Consider the following 16668-nt stretch of genomic DNA (forward strand, 5'->3'; position numbering starts at 1 on the left):
ACAATTGTACGTATATCAGTTTTGGGTCCAGTTTGGTTTGGAATTGGATAGTCAGTTATCTATATCCAATCCATATTTCAAATATAGTCCTAATCCATGTTCACCGTAGATTATATTAGATTAATTTTACATTAGTTTAAGATGGATTGCAACTCTTCTGATATCTCATAACATATTTATTTATATCTGCTAAGATCTTCGGCCCCGAGATTTTGGATAAAACTTTTCAGTAAGCGCCTGGTAGTCGGACGAGATGCCCATATCTAAATCAACCTTGCTGAACTAAAGGTTCGCACGCAGCTCCTAAGGCAACTGAACAACTTATTGGATGATGGAACCGCTCCCACGTGAACTCGGGCAATCGGGAGCCGGGCCTCTGAGCTCAGCTATCAAATCGTCTCCGTGTCCGGGACAATTGCGAAGCACCAAGACAAGGTATCTGGGAGTAGGAATTTTTTAGAATAATTAGTTCTGAACCAGTACTAGCAAACTTTGATGCTGATGTTGCTTGATATGACCATGCATCTGCCATTGGAAGTGGGTGCCTTCATCCATTCCATTGGTCAATGGGACACAGCTGAGTTCGATGCATGCGTGCCAAGAAAAATCTCGATTGGTGGACGGAATACGTTTTCATGTCTTCCACGTGCATGCCGGTTGCTACAGTTTGGACACGTACCTTATAATGCGGAGTTCATGACGAAGCTTATTATTTAAAACTTCAGAAGAGACCACCTGAACCTGTGCATGTCTTGGTTGTTTTCTTCCACAATACTCGCCGGGTCGGTTATCTGACGCTGAAGGAACAAAAAAAGAAGAAGTTAGATTTGTTGATATAAAATACATACTAATAATAAATAAATAATATTAAATAATAATAATAATAATAAATGAAGTTGAATAATAGAATATAAGATAGGTTAAAGTTTATTTTTAAAAAAAACATTTCAACAATAAAAATATGAAGATATAACTTACAAATATACAGAAATTTAGTAATTAAAAAATATTTTTTTTTCATGTAATCTTCTTTCTTTGAACATAAAAATCTACTCTAGAATATTCTCCATCCGTACTACTCTCTTCTTCTTTGCAGAGGAAAATTTAAAAGATATATCCTCATACGATAAACCCATGGGATGGTTTTCTCTCTTCTTTGACAAAAAGTTGGATCAAAACTAAGAGACTATTAAGTACACTAAGAAACCAAAAAATTACATAGAATACCATAAGTTAAAAAGACAAAAAAAACTTATTAACTTAGGTTTACATTTCTAACATTTCCCTTAAAACCAATTTTCGAAAGTTTTCGCCACTTTGTCTCGAGACTTGCTATGCACTAATTCCACTTTTTTCTTCTTCATGATATGTTTCCAGATGAAATAATAGCAAGTATTAATATGTTTGCTTCTCTCATGAAATACCGAGTTCTTAGCCAGAGCAATTGCTGATCGATTATCAACAAAAATCTATGTGGCACTTTCTTCAAGAAACCTAAATAGTTCAACAAATTTTTCAACCAAATAGCATGATAAACGATAGAATTTGCCATCACATACTCTACCTCACAAGTTGACAAAGTTACTGTTGGTTGCTTTTTGGAGGACCAAGCGATGCACCATTTCTTAGTCTTATATGAGTACTCAAGATCTTCTTAGCGAATAATCGATATGGGACTACACACATGCTTGCATGGGTCCTCATATGCTCCCCTCGTTCAAGCCCTTACATCTTCATTAGACTAAGAGTTTAAATCCATTCAAATCTAATCATAAGTACCACGATCAGCTCGTGGTCAGCCTCTATGAATTTGTGCTGCAATGTTCCCTAGTCTATATAGGTTAAGTCGAGTTCGCTCTGATGCTATTTGTAATAATCCAGGATCTCACTCAAAAAGGCTAGCTAGAAGATATTTTTTGGTTCTTTGATCCTATATAAGTACCTAAGATCTATTCAGCAAATAACTAATATAGGACTAAAAACACGTCCATATGGGTCATCACATACTCCTCCAATGTAGGTCTTGGCATCCTCGCCAAGCAAAGATTCCATACCATTCAAATCAGATTACAAACATCACGATTAGCTCACTCAAATATGCATGTGTTGCAGTATCCCATAATGCATATAGGTTATGGGTTGGGTCCACTCTTATACCATTTGTAACAATTCAGGACCTCACTTAAAATAGCTAGCCGAAAGGTATTATTTCGGTTTCTTAGTCCTATATAAGTATCCAAGATCTCTTCGGTAAATAACCAATGTGGAACTAAATATACGCCCGCATGTGTCCTCACACCATCACCACTACCAAATCAAAATCACAATCCAGTTCAATAAAATCCTCCTATCTACAAGATGCTTTCAATAGCAAACTTCACATTGTTAGGAGTTTAATCCTTGGTCATTCTCCCTTTCGCAGAAAATTTATTCAAAATTTTATCATCATTGTGGTGCCTATTATTGAATGCAACCTTTTCAATGGACGAAGGGCACTGACAATGCCTAGGGCTAATCAAGTAGAAAATGATTGAAGCTCATATTCTTCATCTTCCTGACTTTAACAAATATTTTGAAGTGGGTTGTGACGCATCTCATGTTCGAACAGGTGGTGTGCTTAGGAAAGAAGGAAATCCTATCATGTGATTTAGTAAGAAGCTTAGTGATGCAAAAAAATGTGATTTAGTAAGAAGCTTAGTGATGCAAAAAATTCTACTTGTGAATTCTATGCTCTTGTGCAAGCTCTCAAGCATTGGCAACATTATTTGATCCATAGGATGTTTGTTTTGTGTTCTAACCATGAATCTCCCAAGTATATATCTAAACTCAGAAAAAAAAGCATGTTAAATGTAGCTTCAAATGCAACATATTAAGATCCTTTTCCAATACTATATAGCTTCAAAATATTAGAAAATTATCTAATATGATGTTTATAGCATTCAAAAACATGTCTGAAGTTGATGAGATCACCAAGGAAGACTACCAATAGTTAAGCAAGAAAAATAGTAGGTAGAAAAAAGCAGCGGGTGGTCAGCATATAACAAATATTTTAATTTGTGATAAGTTTAGCTCCCTTTGGTTCCAAAATTTCTTCTTCTTCTTCTTTGTATTTTATAGTTGCTGAATTCTGCAATGTAGTTATTTTGTAGTTTCAATTGTGTATGGATTATTTTTACTTTAATACTTAGTGTGGTCAGCAAAAAGTTATTTATATGCCTATATATCTTTGAGTAGGTGTGAGTTAGGAGTGGTAATCTAGTTGTTTTGTATTTTCAATTCTGTAGTGATTTTTTTTTATTTTAATTCTTAGTGTGGTCAACAAAAAGTCATTTATATGCCTATATATCTTTGAGTAGGTGTGAGTTAGGAGTGGTAATGGGGTGATCATCTTCTTGTCATCCCATAAATAAAATAAATCATCGATAAGGACAATTTCGTTATATAGTCACTCAGAAAGACTGCACCATAACTTTATATATCTACCGTAGGGATCCACCTCCAAGATTTTTCTTGCCTTAGTCAGTAATAATTTATGATTTTCTTTTCTTAGATATAAAAAAGCAAACAAAATACATCATGCACAACTGCTTGAGTTTCAAGGGGATGCATCAACAAGCATATTGAAGAGATACGCCGACTGGATAAAATTCAATAGAGAAGAGCACCAGAGTTGCTGGGTTGCCATAAGATGCTGTTAGTCTTATATCTCACATGACTTGTACTCATATAAAAAAGCATTTTTACATGCACTCTTTTTGAATTATTATTTTGCATTTATTTTCCCTCTATATCCGTTATCCAGTATATTTATAAGTATCAGGAATCCACAAGCAATAGAGCAGTCTCAATCACATGTAAACTTAGTAATCCTGCAAGTTGAGGACAAACAAATATAAATTGAAGGCCAAATGGTATTATGAGGTGAGAGAGTTGAAACATTACAAACCTGTTTGACGGCCGGCATTTGGAATTGCATGACTAATTGCCAGTTATTTTATCAGGATATCTGTGTTGGAACAAGGTGTGAAGTTGATGGGATAGGATTAGGAATGAAGCAAGAGATATTTTTCATTCATAGTTTTTTTCTGCATCTTACAATCTTGCTAAAGCCATTCTTATATAGAATGACAATTTAAGTAACATTTAATGCCCTTGGAGTACTAAAATGACTCTTTGAAATACAAGTACTTCTGAGATTTCCAAGGTGACACTTTGGATTACAAAATGACTCTTTGGATTACAAAATGACTCTTTGGATTACAAAATAACTCTTTGGAATGCTAAGTTGTATCAACACCGAAGAGTCATGTGCATTGATTGCAAATTACTTCCTAATACTCCTCCTTAATTTGCAATTGATTCTTAACCTTTCTGAATTGTTCTATGGTGACAGCTTTGGTAAGAAAATCTGCAGCTTGCTCATTTGTGCCAACATACTTCAAAATGATTTCTTCTTTGTTTACCAAATCCCGAATGAAATGATGTCGAAGTTCAATATGCTTGGACCTTGCATGGAAGACTGGATTTTTAGACAAAGCAATTGCTGACATGCTGTCACAATAAATGATAGTTGGTTGAACTTGAGTTTGTTGTAGATCCAAGAGAACTCTTCTTAACCAAACTGCTTCACATGCAGCATCTGTAGCTGCGATGTACTCTGCTTCTGCTGAAGATAAAGCAATTGATTTTTGTTTCTTTGAACTCCATGAAATCATCTTTGAACCAAGACAAAAAATATAGCCAGACGTGCTTTTTCTATCATCAATTGAACCAGCCCAGTCACTATCGGAATAACCAACAAGATTGTTATTTTCTTCTTTAATATATTTTATGCCTTGCCTTTGACTTCCTTGAAGATATCTCAGAATGCGTTTTGCAGCAGCATAATGCAGTTTGCTTGGTTCTTGCATAAATCTTGAAACAACATTCACGGCATAAATAATGTCAGGCCGTGTGTTGGCTAGGTATATTAATGAACCAACTAGACTTCGATAGAGCTGTGCATCAGCTTTTTCAGCATCATCATCTTGTTTTAACTTTTCATTCAATGCCATTGGAGTTGAAACTGGTTTGCTCTTGTCCATTTGAAATTTCCGTAACATGTCTTTAATGTATTTCTCCTGTGAGATAAAAATTTCTCCTTTGGCTTGCTTTACTTGGATTCCAAGAAAATACTTCATTAATCCGAGATCCGTCATCTCGAATTCCTTCATCATGCTTTGCTTGAATTCTTCTACAACTTGCATGTTAGTACCCATGTAGATAAGATCATCAACATAGATACATGCAACAAGAAAGTTAGTAGCATCACATATCTTTACATAAAGAGATGGTTCACTTGGGCTTCTTTGGAATCCATTTGAACAAAAATATTTATCAATCCTGCTGTTCCAAGCTCGTGGAGCTTGCTTCAAGCCATATAGAGCTTTATGAAGTTTATAGACTTTGTGTTCCATACCTGCCACTTCATAGCCTTGAGGTTGTTTGACGTATACCTCCTCCTTCAGTTCGCCATTGAGGAAAGCAGATTTGACGTCAAGTTGGAGGACTTGAAGCTCAAGTTGTGCAGCAAGAGCAAGAACAATACGGATTGTCTCCATTCTTGCAACTGGTGCAAATGTTTCGGTAAAATCAATGCCAGGCTGCTGTGAGTATCCCTTGGCGACAAGTCGAGCTTTATGCTTTTGAATAGATCCATCTTCTTTATACTTGATTTTGTAGATCCATTTTAGCCCGATCACATCCTTCTCTTTTGGCAGGTTGACTAGCTCCCAAGTTTTATTCCTTTGAATTGTTGCAATCTCATCATCCATTGCCTTTTTCCATTCTTCCTTTACAACAGCTTCCTCAAAATTCTGAGGTTCATAACCAAAGAAAGCAAGGTGAGAAGTGTTATAAATATCTTGCATAGATCGAACTTTCTTTGGTAAAGAATCTGTATCCATGGTTTCTAAAAAAGAGGGAGAATGGATTGAACTTGATGAAGAAGAGGGAGTTTGTGACATAGATGGTGAAGTTTGTATTGGTGATGAAGGAGAAGAATGAATTGAACTTGGTGAAGAAATTGATGTTGGTGTAGAAGGAGTTTGTTGATGCTCTTCTTGTCTAGCTTGTGGCTCCATGAATTCATATGCGTTTGACATTTGAGATGAGTTCTGTGTCCAATTCCAGTTAGATGCTTCATCAAAAATTACATCTCTTGAGACGACAAGCTTCTTGGTTTTTGGATTGAACAACCTGTAACCTTTGGATTCATCACTGTAACCAATAAATATTAGTTTTTCTCCTTTTTCATCAAATTTCTCCCGGTATTGTGATGGAATGTGAGAATAGGCAATACAACCAAATACTTTAAGATGATGTACTGTTGGTTTTCTTTTGTGCCATGCTTCAAATGGAGTTTTGTTAAACACTGCTTTTGTAGGAGATATATTAAGAATGTAAATAGCAGTATGCACACCTTCAGCCCAAAAATTATTTGGTAAGCCTTTTCCTTTCAACATGCTTCGGGCCATTTCAACAATGGTGCGATTCCTTCTTTCAGCAACTCCGTTTTGTTGAGGACTCATACGAACTGTGAGTTGTCTTTGGATACCATTATGTTTGCAGTACTCCATAAATGGTTTGTAGATAAACTCTCCTCCTCGATCAGTTCGAAGAGTCTTGATTTGGAATCCACTTTGTTTCTCAACTAGTGCTTTGAATTGTAGAAACATAGAGAAGGCTTCGGACTTGGCATGCAAGAAGTAAACCCACATCATTCTAGTATAATCATCAACAAATAGAATGAAGTACCTTCGGTTGTTGTGTGATGGAGTTGCTGTGGGTCCACATATATCAGCATGAACAAGTTCAAGAGGTGCTTTGGATCTCCATGAAGACTTTGGAAATGGTAGCTTGTGCATTTTTCCATATATGCAGCCTTCACATACTTGACTTCTTCCTTCGATGAGAGGGAGACCAATCACCATATTTTTTTGCTTGAGTAGATGCAACCCCTTCATATTCAAATGTCCATATCGAAGATGCCATAAAGTTGACATATTAATAGCTTCACTTTTGAATACGACATCTTGTGATAACATGGTTAGAGGAAACACCTTGTTTGTGCTCATAGGAACAATAGCAACTAGACAGTTATTCTTTTTATCAAAAATTTTGCAGCTACTGTTATTGAAGTTGATAGCATATCCTTTTTGAGTAAGTTGCCCAACGCTTAGGAGGTTATGAGATAAATTTGGCACATAAAGAACATCATTAATAAGCCTTTTGTTACCTCCTTTGGTGAGAACTTCAATAGATCCTTTGCCTTCAATAGTTTGGAGTTTGCCGTCTCCGAGCATGACTTGAGAAGAATAATTTTTGTTAAGTTGGATGAAGATCTTTTGGTTCCCCGTCATGTGGTTGCTACACCCACTATCCAAATACCATACATTTTGAGAATCTTCTTGAACATTCATGCAAGAGAAGAGTTGTTGAGTTTCTGCTTCATTTTTAGTGAAGTTGGCTTCTTCATTTCCATTCTTCTTTTGGTACCAACAGTCCCTTTGTGAATGGTTGGGAATCTTGCACTTATTGCATCTGTATCGACAATCTTTTGAGTCATGGTTGTTCCTCTTGCAAACTCGGCATCGAGGATTGAAACCACCTGATTGTTGTTGGTTTGCTCCTCCTTGATAGTTGCCTCTTTCCTTCTTTTGGAATAGTCCTCCTTTGTATTTCTGTTTAAAATTCTTTTTCTCTGAGGTGTTGAGCTTAGTTTGAAAAGCTTGCTCAAGAGGTTGAGTAGAAAACCTATTCATTCTTTCCTCATGAACTTGTAAAGAACTCATTAGTTCATTAAAACTGTAGGTAAAGAGATCTTTTGATTCTTCTATTGCAGTGACAACATGATCATAATTTGTAGGAAGACTTCTAAGAACCTTTTGAACAACTTTTCTATCTTCAATAGTATCTCCAAGACTTCTAATTTGATTAACAACTTCAGTAACTTTGGTCAGAAAACTTTGCATACCTTGGCCTTCTTTCATTTGCATGTTGTCAAAATCTCTCCACAGTGATTGTAACTTTAATGAGATAACTTTCTCATTACCTTGGAAACCTTCTTTGAGTATTTCCCATGCTTGCTTTGCTTTTCTTGCTCCAAAAATTCTGGGATAGATGGTTTTGCTTATTCCTTGTTGAATGTATCGAAGAGCACATGCATCTTTCTTCACATTCTCCTTGTACTCTCCTTGTTGTTCTGCTGTCCAATTTTTTGTAACTTCTTGTGGTTGAGGTGGCTCTGCATATGAACCTTCGACTATGTCCCAAAGGTCTTGGGATATGAATATGGTTTGCATTTGACTACTCCAATAGTCATAATGCTCACCATCAAAGATGGGAACTTGGTTTGAAGTGTAGGAGAACATGGTAGTTGATGAAGATGCCATCTTGACAAGTATTTTTTTCCAGGCTCTGATACCAAATTTGTTGGAACAAGGTGTGAAGTTGATGGGATAGGATTAGGAATGAAGCAAGAGATATTTTTCATTCATAGTTTTTTTCTGCATCTTACAATCTTGCTAAAGCCATTCTTATATAGAATGACAATTTAAGTAACATTTAATGCCCTTGGAGTACTAAAATGACTCTTTGAAATACAAGTACTTCTGAGATTTCCAAGGTGACACTTTGGATTACAAAATGACTCTTTGGATTACAAAATGACTCTTTGGATTACAAAATAACTCTTTGGAATGCTAAGTTGTATCAACACCGAAGAGTCATGTGCATTGATTGCAAATTACTTCCTAATAATCTGCTGGTGGTTGATGCTTTATTTAGGAAGTCCTAGATGGATATCCTACCAAATATGACCTGAGTAGCTTTTAATCGCTCCATCCTCGCCCTTTTCTTTGTTCACCTTCTTTTCTCTCTTCCCACTTTGGCGTCGGCACTCCATAGGGGTCGCGCTCGGTCCTTCTCAGGATAAGACGTCACCAGCTTCGTCACGCCTGCCACATTTTGCTGGGTTTCTTCGACAGAAACACCCATTCCTCGTGTTAGCTTCTCTTTCCATTAACCAAGTTCGTCTCACGTAGAAAAATGCATGGTGACCTTTGGTGGAGCATACGAACATATTTTATTCGTTATACAATTGCACATATTTTTTTTTAGTTCTTCTATTCGAGTCATTTCATAATAATCATTAGTTGTTAAAAAGCAAACTGTAGAGCGAGGAAGATCATTTATCTGCTGGTAAAAACGTACGCTTTTTGATAATGTCCACTAACGACAATGTTTAATTATTTTATTTGTTAATGTTCACCAAATTTCTTAGAGCACCTATCTTCCTATGGTCCTATTGATGGATTGGATGATAAACAATGCTAATTTTTATGGTACACGCTAATTGGATGTTACACAGTGCTAATTAAGTACCTAATTAACCTGAGGTGCTGACACCTGGTAATGCATGCGCAGCAAACCTGTGACCATCTCTATGTACATTATAGAATTTGCAAACAATCTTACCCAAGTTTAACAACAAAAGTAGAAATAATACAATTAGTTCTGATGAGTACATGTTGGTGTTCGTTCGTGGATAGGTCTCGAATAATTTTAATTACAAAAATAATTTTTAATAGATGCATTTAACTAGTTAACTATTTAGGATATCTCATTTAAATGCAAATGATCTTCATTGCAAAAGTTATTTTTCTTAGATACATTCAACGTCGTAACTATATATATATATCAAAGGTTGGGCCAAATTGAGAATTTGTTCTTTATATAATCTATTTTTAAAATGCTATTGATCTGAACAATTCTGGAAGGGGTTGGATATCTTAATGATAGTTCACAAATGATATGGAATTTATTTCTTTCATAAAAAGTCTTAAACATTTAAACTCTCAACTTGCACACCAAACTTTTGATTTTTGGATCCTAATCCCAAACCACTCTGTGGCTAATGGCCATCAAAGACCAATAGTTGTCAATACGCCTTAGAATCGACCCCAGCCAACGTGGCAGACTAACCAATCATAGTTTGCCATGAAAACTCTGATTAACATGTCAAAGCATGCCATGTGGCCGATCTCAGACACATGCAAAGAGTCTTTTAAATTCCAAACTCTTTCTCTAGCTGGCAACATCTCAGCCATGATTACGAATGGTTTCCATAATTACATGACGAATGAGCAAGATGCATGGGCATTTTTGCCCATACATGATCTTCAAGACATGTGATCGATTACCAAAAATTGCCGATCTGCTCGACCAGATTCTTTTGTGAAGAGCACCAACCCTCGCCTACATAAACCATTCTTGGGAAATTCTCAAAGCAAGTACTCTCGCCCTCTTATGCCTTTGTGTTGCCACTATCGCTCTCACAACACCTCCACTATTCTATAAAAGTCTATCTGACTTAGGCATAGAAAGGTCCTCCACTAAACACACCTCGGCAAGAGGACTCATTGCTCTTTCAGGTTGGATCCAGTGTAGGAGAGAAGGTCCGAGCATGGTCTTCTCCATGCAACATCACCTCGGAAACAACTAGCGTCGGAACCATTACCATCCGAGCATAGCGGCCACCACATCACCACCTTGGAGAGATATTATGATCTTCAGCCGACCCTTTCTATCTGAGCAGCCGATCGTTCGAGTACTCCAGTAGCTTAGCTAGCTTGGGGCCTTGGTTGGGTTGATTCCTAGCAGCAACAAATTGGCACTAGTGGAAGGCCCGTGATCTCACTATTGGATGTTCCCCAAGATGGCAGATAGCTTACAACTATAAAATCTCATAGAGATCAGAAAGCATTCTCGATTGCTTAGCAAGATGCACCGGTAGAGTCCGATGGCTCTCTATAAAGCCCTCGGAGGGCTCTGCCTCCATCAGAGTCGTAGGCAACAATAACGGTTACTACCATGCAGTTTTAGGTGCTCGTATAGTAGGTTCAGGTGCTGACTACAATTGTCCAAAACTTGCAATAGACAACCGCTAACAACTAGCAGTAACACAAAAGTAGGCTTGTGAGCCGAGTGACCATAGAGTCCTGGTGCAACTGAGTCACCATTCCCCTCCTCGAAGCCCAAGGTAGGCTAAAGGGTCATTGCCCCCATACTTGGACCCAAGGCAAACCCCCCACATGCATCATTCTCATTTGTGGATCCTTGGATGGGATAGGAAGCGTCGGTCACTGAGTTCACAATCTTGGGAGGGATCGACACCAGACCACTCCCATTGCCGATCAAAAAGGGCCTTCAGGAGGGATGTCGATCTTGATTGCAAGCTCGAGAAGATCGACTGCTACCTCGAAGCCTTAAGGCAACAATATGACAAGCTTGGGAATGACGTCAAGTTCACCAACGAGCCCTCATTCTCGGTGAGGATCATGGAGGAGCCTCTCCCTTTTCGGTTCAAAATGCCATAGCTTAAGACGTACAATAGAACTACTAACCCCCTAGACTAATGGCCGATATGGTAGACAGACCAATTAGAGCACGCCATGAAGTCTCCGATCAATCAGTCAAAGCCCACTATGTGGCCGACCGTAGAGGCACATGGAGAGTCCGTAAATTCCAAACTCTCCCCCCAACTAACTCATGGTCATGAACGGTTTCCACAATTGTGTGACAAACGAACGAGATGCACATAACATGATGCGTTTGCCCACATATGATCTTTGAGATGTGCTATCGGTTGCTAAAAATGGCCGATCTGCATGTTTGGATTCTTCGGCGACGGCGTCAACTCTCACCTACATAAACCATTCCCAGGGGGATCCTCTAGATAAGTGCTCTCGAGCACTCTTACACCATCATGCTGCCACTTTGCTGTTGTCAAGACACCTCTACTATTCTGTGAGAGTCCGTTTGACTTACGCATCAGAGGGTCCCTCGTCGGACATACTCAATTCGGATCTAGCATCGGAGCAAAGGTCTGAGAACAATTTTCTCCACCCAACATCACCTCAAGAGCGATCAACATTGGAGCCATCAAGCACAATGGCCACCATATCTTCACGTCGGAGATACATTGTGACCTTCAGCCAACCCTTATGGTCTAAGCAACCAATCATTCAAGCACTTCAGTAGCTCAACTAGCTTGGTGCATTGGTTAGGCCGATTCCTAGTGGCAATAGTTGCTAACAATAGAATATTCATAGCTGGTAACTCAAGAGGCCATGCCCCCTCACTTATCTCCATTATAAATACATTCTCTTATTATTACTTCAGAAGGTTAACACTTTTAATGTTGAGATGAGGAAATTGCAGCTCATTCTCTTAAAAGAATTTTTTTTATTAATTTTGTGGAATGATGCAAAGTCTACTATTTTATTTAATAGCATAGTCTTGTGAACTTAACTAGATCCTTTATTAAATCAACATGGTAAATTAATAGAAGTACATATGTTACTCACTCATAGAAGGCCTTAGCTCTCTTCTTCTCTTGTTAACCAAAGCCCTGCTTGTGATTGCTGCACGCAGTAGAGCTTTTAAAAATAGAGCTTCCGAAAAGTAAAGCTTTTGGAAGTAGAATTTTTATAAAAAATATTTGTTATTTAGTAACTATATTTCTAAAGTATTGTGAAGCTTTAATATTTGTTTGGTAACCAAAATAAAAAAAAATACATTTGGTCTGATAAAATGACAACAAAAGATATTGCATAGTATTGTATAGTAGAGTATAATATAATATAATATTACATATTATTACATATTAAAATATTAGTATTTTATATAATATTATTATAATATATTATATTAAATACTATAGCATAATAATATAATATAATATGATATGACATGATATAATATAATATAATAATGTATTATTAATAGTACAATATTACTACAATATAATATAATATAATATACTATAATATCTTATTATATTATTGATAGTATATTATAATATAATAATAATAATAATATAATATATGATTGCAATGATATGTTATATTACACATATAATATAATATAAGAATATATTATATTATAATTATGTATTACTACAATAATATAATACATTATACTATTATAATGTAACAATATAATATAATATTTTATTAGTTTATTATTATATTATATTATATTATATTTATAATACAATAATATATTATGATATGATATGATATAATATAAGATGTAATCATGAAATTTATTGGTGGGCATTTTGGTCCCCCAAAAAAATTATTAAAACCAAATCAACTTTCTAATACTGGCCAAAAAGCACTTTTGGGGAGAAGTTCTAAAATAAAGTTTTTTTTCAAATAGTTGTTTTTAGCTTTTTAATAAAGCCAAAATAAATTTTTGATTTTTTACTAAGCACCATTATACCATCCAAAAGTGCTTTTGGATAACCAGAAAGTACTTTCTAACCTACCAAAAGTTTTGCCAAATAGAGCCTAAATCTTTTAGAGTACCTTTCTATTCTCAATTGGCACCATTTACTTACATGGTTGTGTTCACCTCTAAAGATAATCATTGAGGTGCTAACCTTATGGATTCAAGGTTATTTGCTATAATTTCCTTTTTAAGATATCAACATGCAAAAATTGGTGGTCAAAGAATGTATAAGAATAATAATATATATCATTGCTACAAAAGTTTAGGGCATTTATGACAAAACATGCTTAATAAATCTACAATTTCTAGACATAGCAGGAAGGCTCAACATGATCATCAGCGTTGGTTGTGGTTACTTTGGTACTGAAGCAATTCAAGGAAATATTTGCTTGGCAAATGTTTTTTATTAGATACTAAATTTTTGATAGTGATGTTGTTCCACTCCCTAATTGATATCGTTACTGACTAAGTATAATAATTATAACATTTGCCTTTTCCTCCACCAGTGCATCACTTGAAATTCTATAGTATCAAAAGAATAACTACTGTAATGATAACATAACAAAAAATTGCGTACCAACAATAGGAGAATGACATCATCATTGTCCAAATCATTTAATAAAATATTGTTACAAGACATGAGCGAAAATTAATTTAAAAGTCAAAATTTAGAAATATTATATTATTTAGAAAATAGTATAAATAGGCATAATGACTTATTGTTTTTTCTTTTTTTTTTTTTGTTAAAAATGACCGTTACACCTAATATCACTTATAACAACAATAGTAATAGCAAAATAAAACCCATAGCTCAAATTCCCATTACATATTAATATATGTAATACTGCAGAATCCCTGTACAACGATTATAATGTCTGTTATTTTAGTATTAGTTATATTTTTGGTGCTCCAAGAATGAATTTTTAATAAGCAATTGAACTTCAAAGAACTCAAATTTGATTTCGATTCTTTTTCAACCATTTTAATGTGGTCCTTCCTGCAAATTTCAATCACTTTCTCTCACGATGCTTCTATTAGCATTAACCAGAAATTATGTACTCGATTATGTGACAAAAACTATATGGAAAGATGATTATGTGGTCGATTGGATCGGTGATAATATAGCATAGAAATGATGATGCAGCACTCAATGACCGAATATTTTTGGAAATTTTTTTTTTACCGCACTTACCACAGCATCATCTATATATAGCATCAGCAAAATTAAAAAAAAAATCATCTGTTATGCTATATCATTATCTATACACTATGTCATCATCTAGGTGCCACACCGTCACCAAAGTATAATTAATTTTTATTTTAATTAAAAAAAAGCCAAAAGCGGCCGTAACAGTTGAGTCTTTTCTCATTCCCCCTTACCCGTCGTCAGTATTTTGAGACGGACGAGCTGGCCATTGAGGAAAGACCGAGCTGGGCAGTGCAAAATTCCATAAATCAAAAGCGGAATCTCGACACCTCGGGCCAGATGGGACCGTAGGACGCACAGTTTGGCCTACCCCGCGTCAGCGGCAAGCGGCGCCGTCCAATTTCTTGAAATGGCAAGGTCATCAACGAGAGAAACGTGCCCGGTCGTTCCGCGGACCACAGGAAAGTAGGAAACATAAATAAACAAATGAACAAAGGAGGAGACAAGTTCAAAGAGAAGTCTCAAAATAGTTTGGTTTTACCCGGTCATGTTTAACCGTCACAAAATATTATCTCATCCTTCCATCAAAAGTAAAGAGAGCGTCTAATCAAAACAACAACAACAATAACATGGAAGAAATCAAGAGAGGTAGAAAATTAAGAAGAAACTATACCCTAGATTTAATCTACCAGTTTCTTTGCATACCGGCCTTATAAATGCCGACCACTTGGACATGGCAGAAAATAGACTAACCGATTTGGCTAAGCAATCCGCTCCCCTCTCCCAAGCAAAACCCTAAAATAGAAAAGACTGCCGAGCTTCAAGGAGCAGAGGATAGAGTCAAAGCATGGTTTGGAAGGTCCCACTAATATCATTTCTGCAGCCATGAATCATGTAGACGAGAATGTAGTACTCTTCCACATCCATGAGATCGTCCCTTTAGAAGTGGCGCAGCTTAGTAGTGGTATTAGTGATGGTGGCAGCGAGCCTCCTCCTCCATTGGAACTAATAAATAATGTGGCAGACAAGAAGAGAAGGAGCATCCTTGGGTTGGGTTTATTTTGAACTTTTTTTATTTTTTGGTAAATACTATAGCTCTATGTGGAAAATTTAGCTGAGCTAGTAGACCGGGTCTAGGATCTAATTTCCTGAACCAAACTCTTCCTTGGCCACCCTCTTCCTTTCTTTTATATTTTTGTGTATAAAATAGTAGGATAGATAGGAAAGACAACATCCACTTCCTAGGCCAAGGAAGATAGAGAGAGGCTCAAACTCCGGGCAGCCATTGAGAAAGCTCGTCTTCCAGGAAAGTAAGGTTTCAATATCTCCACTAGATCTCCTCTCCGACCTTCTTGCTTTCCTTTTCTCTGCCACTCGTCTTTTTTTCTCTCTCTCTCTCTTCTTCTTTTAATTCCTTCTTGCTATTTTTCCATCGCCAGATCTAATACACCAGATATTGGGTTTTAGGTGGATTGAGAAAGAAAGGAGAAGAAATATGGGGAGAGGAAAGATTGTGATCCGGAGGATTGACAACTCCACCAGCCGCCAGGTGACGTTCTCAAAGCGGAGGAACGGGCTGTTGAAGAAGGCCAAGGAGCTCGCCATCCTCTGCGATGCCGAGGTTGGACTCATCATCTTCTCCAGCACTGGCAGGCTCTACGATTTCGCCAGCACCAGGTTGTTTCTTAGTCCCCTTTCGACGCACTTTCTATCTCATCTTACATGATATACATGGTTACAAATTCGATCGGCCTTTCTTAAAAGATCTTGCTGCTAATGCATGGATGGATTCGGAGTAATTCTAACCCATGGAAGACTAGTTTTATAAGGCAACGATAAAGATGATGGGACTTGTCCGACATGTTGGTAAAGGTGGTCGGGTTCGTAGATTTGATCATTCTTTGCCTGGTTGGTTTTGGTGGTAGGGTTTAAAGCATGAACTAGAGGAAAACAGGAACGGTGCATCTCTCCCCCACTTCTTTTTTCCCTTTTTCCTTTGAGAAATCGCCATTTCCTTTTTGTAGCTTTCTTATTCATGGTTCCGACAATGTTACCAAGATTCATTTTCATAGGCTTTGATATGCTCATCTTATATATCTATCTTCGAAATAGATTTTCATTAGACAATCCCCCCTCGCTCTCTCTCTCTCTCTGTGACAACCACCCCTCATCTCATATATCTATCT

At 36.7% G+C, this 16668-nt stretch overlaps 1 protein-coding gene across 2 annotated transcripts in view; it reads left to right on the plus strand.

The window, feature by feature from the left end:
• The first annotated feature begins 15679 nt into the window (after nt 1–15679).
• LOC103706190 (MADS-box transcription factor 23-like) overlaps nt 15680–16668 on the plus strand; it is a 31264-nt gene continuing 30275 nt past the window's right edge. For both annotated transcript variants that reach the window (XM_017842541.3, XM_008790229.4), the window contains exons 1-2: nt 15680–15792; nt 15950–16159. In XM_017842541.3, coding sequence (XP_017698030.1) covers nt 15978–16159 — 182 coding nt within the window. In that variant the 5' untranslated portion in view covers nt 15680–15792; nt 15950–15977. The remainder of the gene's footprint in view (nt 15793–15949; nt 16160–16668) is intronic.

The sequence above is a fragment of the Phoenix dactylifera genome, unplaced genomic scaffold (assembly GCF_009389715.1).
Source record: "Phoenix dactylifera cultivar Barhee BC4 unplaced genomic scaffold, palm_55x_up_171113_PBpolish2nd_filt_p 000085F, whole genome shotgun sequence".
NCBI classification, from domain to species: Eukaryota; Viridiplantae; Streptophyta; class Magnoliopsida; order Arecales; family Arecaceae; genus Phoenix; species Phoenix dactylifera.